General features: G+C 40.5%; 1 protein-coding gene across 1 annotated transcript; it reads right to left on the bottom strand.

Annotated features, from left to right (window-relative positions):
- Positions 1–396: 396 nt before the first annotated feature.
- Positions 397–14,428, bottom strand: cntnap1 (contactin associated protein 1; the record flags this gene model as incomplete). The annotated part of the gene is made up of 24 exons (XM_079252706.1): positions 397–596; positions 2,355–2,399; positions 2,485–2,715; positions 2,847–2,940; positions 3,175–3,298; positions 3,469–3,712; positions 3,824–4,063; positions 4,151–4,369; positions 4,463–4,636; positions 4,724–4,851; positions 4,929–5,085; positions 5,175–5,378; positions 5,668–5,790; positions 5,892–5,998; positions 6,161–6,335; positions 6,409–6,558; positions 6,786–7,047; positions 7,185–7,334; positions 7,434–7,618; positions 7,884–8,087; positions 8,295–8,448; positions 8,981–9,174; positions 10,135–10,236; positions 14,368–14,428. 24 exons carry the CDS (start codon positions 14,426–14,428, stop codon positions 397–399), a joined length of 3,927 nt encoding a protein of 1,308 aa, XP_079108832.1.
- Between the last annotated feature and the right edge of the window lie 258 nt (positions 14,429–14,686).

The following is a 14,686-nucleotide window of genomic DNA, read 5'->3' as shown; positions in this document are numbered from 1 at the left end:
AAATCCTTTTTGTTTCCCACAGTGTCTAATCTAAACTCTCACTGAATAAGCTTTAAGCTTTCAGATCAAGCTTGCTCAGATGAGGCACTTCAGTATTTCACCCTGCAGTACAGTGTGAGAAATTGTTGACTACTCCTGCAACACGGGGCTTGATTTGAACATTAAACCCAGCAAAACTTGAACTTACCAAAATACATACTTTGTAAAGTAGAGCACCAGGCGTCATATCCCACTCAACCGGGGAAAGAAACACAAATGAAAACATTGAAAAAAAGAAAAGAAAATAATTAGAAAACTTACTACAGGTATTTGTGGTTTTGTAAGTGCATTTCCCTTTTTCCAACCCCTCCAAGTCAACCCCCACCCCCCACCCACTGTCACTTAGGTCCAATGATGCTAGCCACTCCTGAACTCCTCTTCAATTTCAGGGAGATGCTTTTTTTCTCTTCTCAGGGTCTCAGTCAACGGCCTGGAGCTGCTGGGGGACTCCAAATTTTTGGGTTCATTGGTGTGGTAACTGCCCTTCTGCTGGTAAGCATAGACGTAGATGCTGTACAGGCCTCCGAAGAGCAACAGCAATGCCAGAATGATGATAACTGAAGGAGAAATGCAGCAAGGTCACGGCAAGTGTGACGTCAGACATGAGAAAACATACCCTTTAAAATATTGATTAAAAGCAGAAATGGCTGTGTAACTGTGAATGTGTCCCAGATTTAGAATAATAACATACAACAATACCAGACTATCATGCCTGTCATACCCTTGTATAAATACATAGTAATTCAAGAATATTTCAAACACAAAAAACAAAATAAAATATTTTTTATACCTAAATGTATAAAAAAGATTTGTTATCCATCAAGTCTAAAGTTGTTGGTCATAAATATTTAATACAATCTAACTATATTTAGAAAAGAGATGAAGGATATTGGTGCCTTGTAACCTGAAACTGAACCTTGTACCTGTAACTGAAACCATTATCTGATCAATGCTGCAGCGTAAGGTCCTTCGGAGGAAATCTAAAACCTTTTTCTGCTGCATAAGGCTTTTCACATGAAGCCATGAACAATACAGCCAAGCAGATTCGTTTTAAATGCACAGTCTGAGCAGTTCTTGTCTTCGATGAGGATGAACTTGCACTAATATGGACAAAACAAGGAATAAGTGTGCATGTGAGTCAGTGTGTGTAGTGTAATGTTTGGTGTTTTGTCAGCATCAAATAGAAGCATACGTGGACTGACACATAAACTGGAAAGCTAAGTTTTAACGAAGACAGGCCCCAGCTTCATAAAATGTAAGAAAATAAATGTTTTCATTGCTGCAACATTTTATTTTATCTAAATATTTTCAGCATGAGCCAATTTTTCAGTAATAACCGTCTTATTTAGCAGTTATAGGACAAGGATGTTTGATATTCAGCCATTGTTGAGATCCACGAATGGGGCACTAATCTTTAATGACACACTGATGTCCCGCATTAGCATGTTATCTCAAATGTTATATGATCTATTAAGCCAAAGTATCTATCAGTGATGAAGAGTAAGCTGCACCCATGCAGACTAAATATAGCTGATCTGGTAAAGGTCTCCAATGAGGATAAAGCAGGGAGTCGCTGTGCTGCAGTTAATCCAGAGACTCCATCCAGCCTCTCCTCCTCATCAGCGGGACCTGCTCTAATTTTTTCCCTCATCCATAAGACTCTGCTGCAGACCATTCATCTGCTCTCACCACTCAGCTTGTCTGCTTGTAATAAGGTGCCGGGTTATGTGGATTACTCTGGTCTGAATTGATCTTAAATACTGATGTTTTTCAAAAAGCCTCAGTTAGTTTGTGATGATGTGTTCATGTCTGTATTATTACTAATTCTTTCTCTGCAGTGACTTGCTTGTATCAAATCAATATCATAAAATATATCATCACATAGACTCACAAGAAACTACTTTAAGTCTAATCACATAAAAAATACATATATTTAAAATATGCATCTGTGAATGGACTATTTTATTGTAACGTTTATGAAACTCATTTTAAATAGCAGGGTACACCTGTATACAGTATTCTGTTCTTTATGCTCTTTAGTTTAGTCCTAATATAATAAGTTTCAGTCTGCAGTCTGCATTTAATAAACACCTCAAAGCTTGCTTGAACTCTGAAAACCCAGCTCTTAGTCAGGATTAGGGGATATTAGGAAAAAAACCAAGAGAATTTTAAAAGACTGTAAACTGGGGCAGAAGGAGAATGGTGAGTAAACAGAAACAAGATGCTTTAAAGAGTCTGATCATGGTCTTACGTTTAAGATTTTGGGTTTTCAGGACACTGTCTAAATGTAGTTTTACAGAAAATAAAAAATGTACCTGTTATCCAAAACAGACCTAGGTCATCGTGGATGTAAAAATATTCTGTAAGAGAAAGATACACAGTGAAGGGAATTATGACATATTTTATCTCCTCCTAATTGTACATGCATGGAAAACGAAAACTCACCAATGCTAGTGAACCAGGGATCTACCTCCCAAGGTACATAACCCAGGACAGGTGGAAAGGCCCCACAGATGGACTCCGAGACATAGCCTTGTGTTGTAACCGGAGGGTCTGTTTCATTAGGACGGAAAAAAGCCTTCAGAGGGGCATAGACATTGTACCTCACCCCTGATATGCAGCCAATAAAGCCGGGAGCGTTATGCCTCTGGATCTCATAGTCAATATCGCCAACCTCTGAAGCAGAAGACACAAACAATTACACATTAACAGAGTTCACAACTTCAAATTAATCATTTTGAAATAAATGGCTGCAAGACAAATGCATTGCCCTTTTCTTAATGACAAGTCGTTAATTATATTTTTACCCATTACTCTGCCCAGGAACATGGACTTTGGAGAATCAAACCTGGCATCTTCCACCAAGGTTATCTTTTCCACTATGGGCTCCATGTAATCCACCTTTTGGGTAGAGACACATTTGTTATAAACCACATATTCACAATTTCTATTATTTCCCATAGTTTCTAATATTTAAGACACAGATAAGACAGCAGTATGGACCTTTCCAAATTAAGCACAAATCTAAGCCCTAAAATATTATGGTAGGATTGATATTCTTTGATAGTCTTGAAGCAAAACTAGCTTGAATGAGAGATTCATAGTTTATACAGTGGTGGCAGTGAAGGCGTGTACCTGTGTTTTGATGGTTCTGTTGTGTCTAGTTATGTTGACATAATGAGGGAATCCATCTGCCAGGTTTCGGTGAGTCAGCTGGTACTTGTGTGTTATGAGCCCCAGCTTATACCTCAGATCTACACTACCTGAGGGAAGACAGGTGACAAAACACATCAGACGCTGTTTTGTGGAAAAACTTCTACGTTAGTCTTTAGGGACTCGTGTGTGAATAAAATCATTGCTCTTCTACGCAACTGTACAGCAAATGTTACAACTTAGCTATTCTCTGCTATTTTTTCCCCTGAGCTCCACCTACCATCAGTTTTGAGGATCACAGCGATGTAGTCTTGAACGAAGGAGCTGATGTAGAGTAACACGGCTGGAGTGTGAACAGTGCTGAAACTGAACTCTATGTCATCTGCCGTGTCATTGTAGCCAAGACTGAAGTTGTCATAGTGCGGATCGATCCAGTTTGCCCAGGCTGCCTCATCCGAAATGGGTTTCTTTCGTATGTTGTATTTCAGCCATGATCCAATCTCAAAGTAAGCGCCGATGTCTTAGAAAAGATTGTTGTGAAAATTAGGGGTTTGTTCTCACATGCTGTTGCAGATGCTTGCTGGATTCTCATTATTTCTTATGAAGAACTTTGTGTTGAACACAAACTCACCTTTATGGCAGTAGAAGCCATCAAAGGCTGTGTTGTTACAGTCACACGTGTAGGAGGCATATCCCTCGATACACTGCCCACTGTTTCGACACGGTATGGTCGCATTGAGACATTGTCCCGTGCAATTCCTCCTGACACCCTGTTCTTCATTTACTTTCCCCTCCAAATCAAGAGGAACACCGTTCACACGTAGCCCTCGAAGGCACCCCAAGAAAGGCCTCAGGGTGCGGTTGGCTGCGCCTGTAACAAAGAATATTTCTTTCTGTCAAGGAATTGTTTGTAGTGCAAATATTTTAGAACTTTAAATGTTTTCTTCAGACAACCTACCTACAAGCAGAGGATGTGTGAACTGCATGGTGACAAAAGTCTGACCTGGGAGTCGTTTGACAGCCCAAGGCTGATAGTCCACCTTGATTCGGGCTACCTTCACATTAAGCTCAGCCTGTACAAAATGCCACTCATTATCATTGAGAGGCACAGGGGACTTTAAGGTCACATTAAGGATGCCATCCCCAACCATGAAAACTAACGCAAGATTGTGAGTGGCTGGAAAAGAAGACACAGAAAGGAAAATTAGTTAGTTGAGATGTTAGTTTGCCAAGAATAAAAACGTTGCCGCCAACAGATTAATCCACTCACTGTTGAGCTCTACTCTTATAAAGTTCTTAAGGTGGTCATCAGAGTTCTCCAAGAAGACACAATTGCCGTGATAAGTCTTAAAGTGGAAGGAGATGTCAACGGTCGTTCCCAGCCTTAAAGTGGGGAAGGTTATGTAGGTAGGCTTGGTGAAGGCAATTGTGTTCCAGATGTTTCCTGAAGAACATATTTAAATGCATCAATTGAACAGCAACGACCTTTAAATTAAAGGTGTTGGCACAATCTACAGTATTCTTTGCTCACTGTCGCCATGGCATCGAAGAGGCCCAACAGTGAAATGCGCTTCTGAGCCAGTTCTGTTGGTGTCCCCCACCACCACCCTTCTAACTGGAAGATGGTCTCTGAAGTCCAAGTATCCCTTATCTGAATACCTAAAACATCATAACGGGAATGTTGCAACATTAATATCAGACAAGACTGAAATATGCATGTAGTGTCCATTTCTTACCATTGTCTATAATCGGCATCACAGTTGCACTGAAACTTGGGGTCAATGCAGGTTTGGTTGATAGCACATCCACATTTTTGGACTTCTCTGAATGTCCCACCCCAGTAATAATGGCTCTCGTTGTTGCGACCAATCCAGTAGCCAAAAGGTCTCCCATCTAATTTGAACATGAAATTCCATTTGTGTGTAATTCAAGTCTGATATCAGAAAGACAAGCAGAAGAAAATCCGTACTGGTTCCACTTACTGGGGGTGTTAAGGAGACGAGACTTGTAACAAGAGTAATCGATCCACTGCTCACAATACATGGAGGTGTTTGCAAGTGCAGTCACTTCATCCCAGGAGGCATTCCAGTAGTTGACGTCTCCTATATATGGCTGGTCTATTGAGCTCCCAAACACCTTCGTACCCTCAACTCGATCGTGCATGATAACTGTCCATGCTTTATAAGCTGCAAAAGGGGCATGATATATGGAGATAATAGTCAAAAATGATCAAAAGAGGTAGAAGATAAAAAGGTTCAACATGAAAATGGAAACATGGATCTTTGGCAATTTAATGTTGGAGGAAAAAACAGAGACACACAGAAATAACTGTGTCTCTCTTGTTATATAAAACCTGTAAATTTCCCTTCAAACTTCAGCCGGCCTTTTTCATAACTGATAAAATGTTTCTTCCCAACAGATGATCCAGAAAACGCTTAATCAAGTTGTATTAGAGTAATGACATTGATTACGCACACTTCATTTTGCAGTACACTTCAAACGGTTTGAGCGGCCCACTGAGATCAGGATCGATGGTGTAGTTTCCAGACCAATACTTTCCGCTTAGTCTGTATGCCTCACATGATTCTTTATAAACCGCTGGTGAAGGAGAGAGAGGATCCATTTTTTATAATTAGGAAAAAAGATTACACAATTCAGGTGCAAAGAAACAGTCTACAAGAGCATCATTAAACACTTACACATGTGGCACACTTCTCCTTTATATCCTGTATTCTCACACAGGCAGATAAAGTCATCCCAGGACTGAATGCACCTGCCTTCATGTTCACATGGATTTGGAGTGCATCTGTAAATAAAGTACATGCTGTAAGTGTATCGTTTGTGTCAAATTCTTTGTTTGTTGAGTGTGTCAACAATGCTTTAGATGCTAAATCTTGAGTTTCATGTTTTATGTCATAATCACAGTGCTGAATGTCAGAATAAGACAGAATGAATATGCTTGTCCTACCTGTCAGTGATCCCACAGGTACCTAATAACAGCTCAGCATATCTCCCCCACTGTCGCTGCAGAATGATGTCAATGTCAAGCTGTTCATTGTCTATAAAGATGTGTTGCATGCAGCCATGAAAGCGATTCAGCTTTGTTTCACATTTCCTTATTGTGTTATTGGTTTTCGGGCAACCTGAGTGCAGAAAAGTAATTTTTTTAGGACATCTGGGCTTCATGCAATATCTGAAGAAGTCTAAGTCACTCACCTCCAAAAAAGTAGCGGTCTCCAGTTCGGATGGTAAAGGGATTGGTGATCTTAAGTGGCGAAGCTTCTTCCTCATCAATTGTGAGAGTCAACAAGTTGTCCCTGGCTGCTAAATCCACTGAATGCCAGTAGCCATCATTTAGTCTGTACCCTAAAGATCAAGACAAGTCCTGTAATAACGCTGTGACTTCATTGCCACATGTGGTAAATATAAGATCCATAGTTTGATGTCCCAAACATTTGTACAGTAGTTTAGTAACCTTTGCTTAGGACTGCAAAAACATTGATATGTTGTTAGAATCTAAGCTGAGCAAGCATGAGACTAAAGGTTCAGTGAAGTCCAAACTCTTAGTCTCATATTTACTGCCGAAACCTCACCTGCAGCAAACTGGAGTTTCTTCTTTCCAGGCTGGAATATGGTCACATTGATCTGACCTTCACTCAGACCCAGCTCAAGGGCACCCAGGTCATCAGCAAAGCGTGTAAACATCAGCAGCCCTGTGTAGTCCCAAGAGCGGAACTTGAACTTAACAAACATGCGAGGCCTCCTGAAGAAGCCTGGTACTTGCAGGTAGTTGTTGGGTCCGGCAAAAGTCATTGGCTTGAGGAGAATGTCCCGGCAGGCGTAGTGCATCTTTTTCTACATAGAAAGAGTAATTAGACCTTAATAACCATGATGAACCAATTAGCATCACATGTGATTGCTTTGTGAGCGCTCTGTGACCTTAAACAGTATACTGCTGGTAAATGAGGCATGTGATTATAACAAAGCCATACCTTCTGAGGAATGCGGATGTCAGGGTCTTCTCTCTTCGCTTTATCAATGACATTGATGCCATTAATGAAGACGTTTTCCAAGCATCCTTGGAAATTCGGTGTGGTGGGGAGGTGAGGCATGTTTTTCTCTATTACTCCTCCAACATAGATCTAAGTGGCAGACGTTAAGACAGTCAGTAAGGCTCATTAACTCAGAGTGCTGTCCTACATTCGCTGATATTTATGTAATAATTGCAGACATTGAATTACCTGTGTATCTAGATCCAGGTGAGTAAATTCTCCATTACAAATTGCTGTCACTGTCTGACTGTCCACTGTAAAGTTGACCTGTCGACCGTAGCGCTTGATGGTGACATAATGCCAGTGCAGATTATCGAGGAGGCTTCCTGCAGTCAGCGTTGTTCGGCCATTAACTTTGTGTACAACGCTGCTTCCTGGAAAAAATAAAAATGCAGAAGGGTTTGAAAAACAAAAACAAGTGCTCTTACTGGTGCTTAGCTGAGAGAAAATCTTGCAATTGTCACGTAAAATTGAACTTGTTACTAATGTTAGCAATGCTCCAAGTAATTCCAAGGTCTCTACTCCACTCAACCTTTTTTAAGGATTGAGAAAAGCCAGTTACTCTCTACGAGGGATGTTCTCATCATATTTTCTTTTAACTACAACACCATTTCCTCATAATTTACACTCAGGCTTTACCAAGGCTGATATGAAGGTAAAGTCGGCCTTTTTTCAGCTCCAAGGTGAAGAGATCCCCTTGAATCCCCTCACTGTGTAACAGCAGACCATCCTGCTCAAGAGTTTTGAAGTTTATGGCAATGTGGTCATGCAGCGTACGAGATCTTTTTCCAGGGTACATGTAGACCACTGAGTCATCTCCATTGTATTGTAGCACATAGGAATCTGCAACAGAGATATAGTTTGAAACCGATTATTAGATCTGAGAATGATTTCTCCATTTGCTGGATTTTTTTTTTTTTACAAGTTTCATTATCTTACTTTGTATCTTCATGAATTAAGTGGTACCAAAAAAGGATTTTATCAAGCAGAGAAAATTGATTGTGAATGCAAAACCAGATCAATAGCTTAGCATCCATCACTCATTTTTACCATAAGAGCAGCCAAAGAGCTCCAGTCTCACACCAATCTTCCCTCCGTTCTCCGTGTTCCACGCCAGAGGCAGCAGACGAATGTGTTTAGCGGTAAAGGCATAATGGAAGACATTCCTCTTCACCTGATAATAGTTCCAGTTACCAGGCATCGTCTATATAAACACAATATACACGGGAAACACAGTTATTGAGTAACTGAAATGGTGTTAACGCCTTATTAAGAGATGGGAGATGAAATGGTGATGAGATTAGCTGGGTCATCATTCTGAAAGATAATACACTGTGCTATCTTTGTTTCATTGCTAGCAATGATGAATGAAATTGAACATTCTATTAATCTACAATCAACTATGAAGATTATGTTTGATTTGTTAATCCTTAAATCATCCATGTTATGGCCCTAAACCCTCCCCAACCATTATGGCCCAGTATTCTATTCTGCAGTCATTTGGCAGAAACTTTTGTCCAATTTACATCTGACATGTGATCATTTAACCAAACTTGCATGTCTTTGGACAGTGGGAGGAAGCCAGAGTGCCTGGAGAGAAACCAAGCATACATGGGGAGAACATGCAAACTACATATAGAAAGGCCACTGTTCAAACTTCCCCAACCAGCGACCTTGTTGCTGTGAGGCAGCAGTGCTAATCACTACGCCAGTGCAGCTTATAGGGTAACACCTACAGAGTTGCCTCCTTTCATGATGTATGGCGTCCAGGAATCTGGTCGGTCTCCATAGAGAAGGGTGTACTTGGTGACCCAATCATATGAGTTAAAGGTCCCCTGGGTGGCGATTGCCATCAGTCGGTACTTCCTGCCCAGGTCTACCTGCAGCCATGGTTGTCTGTCCCTGGGAGATGGAGACCAACCGCTGCTGCCTGAAGCAGAAGAGAGAAGACAGAAGAGAATTACAAGTAGAAGTAAAGTTGGTAGAAGATGGTATGACCGAAACAGCTGTAATGTTACTAGATTTTTCAATCTTTATTGATCAGGCGGATATACTTCTTGTTTTTATGTCTGAAATATGAATAATGAATTGATATATGCCAAACGAATGGCAAAATGACCTAATTCTAATTTTGCCATCAACAGCTAGTTAATGTAATCTGGAGTTTTCATTTTACTGTTAAAAGAAAAAAAACATAATACAGATAATATATCTGACAAAAAGCAAACACAACTTGTAAACATGATCATTCTAATGTCTTCTTTTAAACTAAATAACTTATCTTATTGGCAAACCTAAGCTTATTTATGCATTTACAAGTTACAAATCAGCAGTAACAGATACATTTCTATTAGCTGCTTTGAAGAAAATATACTAGAAGCTACAGGCAAAGTTGATAGTGTCTTTAATATAATATGAGTAGTTTTCATAATTGAAAATAAACCTGGAGTTGAAACAATAAACTGCAGTGAATATCTATAAAAAAAAGTAGAGATTTTGTTTAAAATTTGTTTCCATTTATAATATTACATCTGCAAAGCCACAACTCACTCAGATATGTTTGTTGTTTGTTGACTCTAACAAGAGACAACCAGCGCGTCACGTCATTCTTTTACATATTTAAAGAAGGTTTTCCATAGTTTTGTTTTTTTATTTTTTTTATTTTATTCACCTTTCGTGATTCCCATATTAACATAAAAATAACAATGGTCTCAGTATTGTGCATGCTTGCAAGGTTTACAGGGCCAAATAGATTAAGCAGAGCCATAACTGATGCTATTAGTTACACTTGCATTTTCCAGCCGTGACCAGTTTACATTCTTTCTGTGATTAAAGTATCAGTGGCGTGAAGAATTCATAAACAAACAATGAACAGCTATTTAGAACTTACCATAAAGCTTGGCAAAATTGGCAGAGTAAAGAAAGTTATATCTGGAAGAGGCCAGGAAGGAGGAGGCATAGAGCCCCGAGACAAGTGGATCGACACATTCTCCTGCAGTAACAAAATGGACGATACAGAAGAAAGCTGTTACTGAAAAAAAAAAAACTTTTCGGATCACAGCCTGTAATTTCACAGTTCTGGGGAAGACTGCAACACCGACTGATATTAAACCACCTGTCTGAATTTAATTAGAGATTATGAAATGTACTCCGAAGAAAAGCACACATTTGGTCAGTTTGTTTCAATTCCAAGCTGTGGAAAAACACATTTAGTTATTTAGCTCCAAGGTGGCAAAGTCAATGATTCATGTATACCAGTAATGCACATTCTCTGAATTGCCTCGTCATAAGTAGGTGGACCAGAGCTCATAAATCTAAACAACCATCCTTACATCTGCTCATGGACTGTGTCATCCTCACATCTTTATTTATCCAAGGCCTGGTCTTGTCAGGAAAAAATAAGGTGAGTAGCTGCTGTTTGTGCACATTATCTCTGAGATAAGTTGAGGTCAGTCTCATGCAGTTTGCATAACTTCTTTTATAAAATGAGGACAAAGATGCACCTGGTATTGTTCAATGCAACATAGACTGAAAATGTTGCAGCATCACATGACACAACTCTGTGTGCTTGTCTGCATGTTGAGCTATTTTTAGGTATTCTTTCATTTTAAACAAAAATACTGCATTTTTCTCAGCTTTAGAGTCAAGTTTTGAGACTGTGGTTTTGACATGCTGAGTTGTTATTCTACATGTGGTTGCAGGACTGATAGGGCCATCACCCATCTGCTCAGGCTCGCACTCCAGCCCAAGGCCTATTAAAAGTGACCATAATTCTACCTAATCTTTCTTCTGCCACAGCTGAGGATAAATGCCTGATGCCCTCACCTCCAGCTAGCAAAGCACTGTTTCATTTAAAGAGCCAAAATATTATGTTCCATATCTGCTTGAGATTTAATATAGATAAACTAATATAGAGATGTATGGGGGCTCACTGGAAAGATTAAACAGGTCTTTATTACTAAATAAAAATGCATCTTAATCTGCATATATATTGAATTTAGATAAATAAAACCATCTCTTATCTGGCTATTGTCTTTTCTCATTTTAATAAGTTTATCCATCAATCCATTTTCTTGTCCACTTGGTCCAATTCAGGGTCACTGGGAAGTTTATTCCAGCAATCATTGCGCGAGAGGCAGAGTAGATGCTAATTCCTGTTCTTACAACGTACATTTACAGGAGTCTTAGAAGAGCAGGAACATTAGTGGCTGGAAACAAGCAGAATTAGTATGCAGGCTGCAAATGGAACAAGATGAGGAGGGCGCAGCACAGCTTCACATTTAAAATAGTTCCTTTGTAGAGGAACAAAAGAGCAGATTCTCACAAAGAAGAAATGTGAATGAGAAAGCAGAATCTTTTTATCTACTATTTCACTACCTTAAACGTCAAATGAACAATATGAGTCATGCATCATGTATTCACTATCCCTGCACCGTTTTCTACTACATCTGGAAGAATTGGTAAGAGATGATGGGTATCCGTGCATGAGCTCTGTCACCTTCCATGAAAGGACACACTGCCACTGTGCTGAGCAAAGGAAATGTGACCTTGCCTTTCTGCCTTTGTGTCCTATTTGATGACTTTCTCTGTCTTTAAAAACAGAAACTCCTGCTATGTGGCAAGTTATTAACACCAGATCCAAGCTGCATTACTGTCTTTGTATTTCCAGTGTTTGCTGAAAGGTAAAGCCACATAAAAAGCTTTAAAAGCTTCTGATGTAACTGCACAAATATTGATTCATTATCAGTTCTTCAGTTAGCTATAAAGGCAGAGGAGCATGGCTTTAAATAGGAAGAGCTCTGTCCCAGACCGCATCAGGTTAACCCAGGCCACAGCTCCTCCTTTTAGCCAGCCTATCAAACTCTATGTGTACCCCCCCCCCCCCCCCCCCCCCCCCCACGCACACACACACACACACACACACACCCATTCAGTTCGTCATATTCTTTTTTTTACACAAACTCCTCTCCCTTCATTTTTCATCTTAACTTTAAAAGCAATCTTGCCCCATCTTCTCATATCCTTGCTTGTAATCATCTTGCTATTCTCTCTCTCTCTCTCTCTTTCTCTCTTTTGCTGCATCTCTCCCCAAGTGGGCGTTGTCATTATGCAGCAGTCAAAGTGTACCTGAAGCCTGCACGGAGCTTCCAGTCTCCCGGCTTTCACCCCGCTCCTCGTGATTCTGCACTCTCCCTCCCTTCTCTGCACCACTCAGCCTCTTTCTCCATTTATCATTAAGAGGCTGGAGAGAGCAGCGTGGCTCTACAGGGCCATAGCAACACTCTTGCTGAATCATCAGTCTGCTCTGACTGTAGGCTGGTATGTCTAGGCTGACACATCATTACAGCTGCAGGATCTTACAGCGTGCCCACAAGAACCTCCTTGGGTTGTGACTACACTCCAGGGCTGTTTAGAATTCACACAGCACCTGTGTTTGTGTGAAGACATCTTCTGAATGGCAATATTTTTTAAAACTACAGCAGTAAAACTAAATGTAGAGGTAGTAAACTATAACATGGCCTGTTAAAGGGATTTGATTCAATTATTCATGCCCATGCAGGCATCACAGTGGGTGGTGTCTGAATGCTGCATGGGACAAAAGTATGCAGAACATAATAATCATATCCGGACTTGAATTCTAATCGCAATCACAGGAATTATCATGTCTAAAACACTAGTAAAACCCCTTCTATATATCCTAACGCTCCATGGAGCAGACAGTCTCCTGCTGTTTGTGCTGTAAACTGTGACAGAATTCACAAAGCCTCAGATTTATGCACATGGATTACAACCTCCTGATTCAAATACGCACTAGCTTCTCAGAGAGCGTGTCTCAGCCCCACCCAAGGATGGGTTGTGGTCACATCTGGGATATGATGCCTCATTTCAATCTGGCATAGCTCCACTGTGCATATATAAAACAAATATACTGACAGCCTGCAATAAATCATCATCAGGAACTTTTACAAGGCAAAATCAGGCTTCTACCTAATGGCTTGCATATAATGTTCATCTTCAACACAACTTCTGTTTCCAACAGGATGGCAACAGTGTCAGATATCATTAAAAAACACTTTGGCTAAACTGACAAGTTAATTCCCTCCATTAACTACATGTTCATTTAAAAACAGTAAACTTGACCGTGCTTTTAAACCTAAATAAACTAAAGTATTGTTGATTATGTGCTTATACAATCTCTCTATTACTCATCACTTGGACTATCCAGCTCTATAATCCAAACTGTCCAGAAGTCACGTGACAGAGCATCTGTCAGTCAAAACCTTCTGAGGTCATCTTGAGACAACACAGGCAGCTGATGCGTTGAAGGTCTATGATGGATGCATGCACAGCCCCTTATCTTACCCTCTAACCTCCACAACCCCCCACCTCGTTTTAACAAGTGATAATGATTTCCCTGTCAGGTGAAAGGAGGATGCAGGGCTTTCTGAGCAGGTGATGAGAACGGCAGGCATCCCTCCCCAAAAGAAAGTACTGCAGTGGGCTGGTCCTAAAAAAGGACTGAGCCTTGCTCCAAATGAAAACGCTTTTAGTGGCTTTTCATCACCAAGAGATACAACCTCATTGATACAATCTGCAGATAATCATGTCAGAATCGATAAAAGCGGCATCTTAGAGCAGAGTTGAGCCTGTGCATTGCAGAAACTTGCGTGTTGGCTGAGAGAAAGCACTGCAATGCAGACAGTCCAATGCGAGCGGGACCACCATGCGCACCTTCTGCAGGACACGAGGTCTGCTTGTGCACTTTTTGTGTCATTCCGCCATCCAAATGCTCTGGCATTCCAATAGTCCAAAACTAAGCCGTGAAAATGAAATAATCCGTGTTTGGACACTGTCTGGTTTCATCGCACCGTGTGTTGCCCTTCAAACATCCCATCATCTCAGGCTAACATCTTGCCTGCGGTTGGTGAAATAATTTGAGTGTTAGGTTGCCGAATGTCCTCTGTAACTTTTTATTTTTCTCTCTTTCCAACATATAAGCCAGCGGAAAACAGCTTTGCACACAAGACATGTCTATAAGCCTACACTTTGAAACAGACATATTTTAATGATATTCTAGCAAAGATAACAGATGAATAGGTAATTGCTGTTTCACAAGACTTACGTGATGAGCAATGTTGAAAACCCAAAAACAAGAGGCATATGCTCAGTATTTTGCAAGTCATCCTTCACTTAGCGCACGTTTCTCCGCATAGGCTATGTTAATTAGACCAAAGATTCTTCTGCAGCATCCTCTCGCCCCCTTTTAGCCCAACTTTAACTCGTACTGCTCCAACTCCTCTCCCCGGGATCTTGGGCAGCCTCTACCGGGGCGGGGACGCGCATCTCATGCTGGTGCTGATGCTGCTTTCGCCGAGAGCGCGCACTTCCTTTTTTTTATGGCTTTTATATAGTTTAATTTACAAGATCATGATGTAATGTTG

Source organism: Telmatherina bonti (assembly GCF_933228915.1).
Source record: "Telmatherina bonti genome assembly, chromosome: 14".
In the NCBI taxonomy this organism is placed as follows: Eukaryota; Metazoa; Chordata; class Actinopteri; order Atheriniformes; family Telmatherinidae; genus Telmatherina; species Telmatherina bonti.
This window is presented reverse-complemented; position numbering and strand designations above follow the sequence as displayed.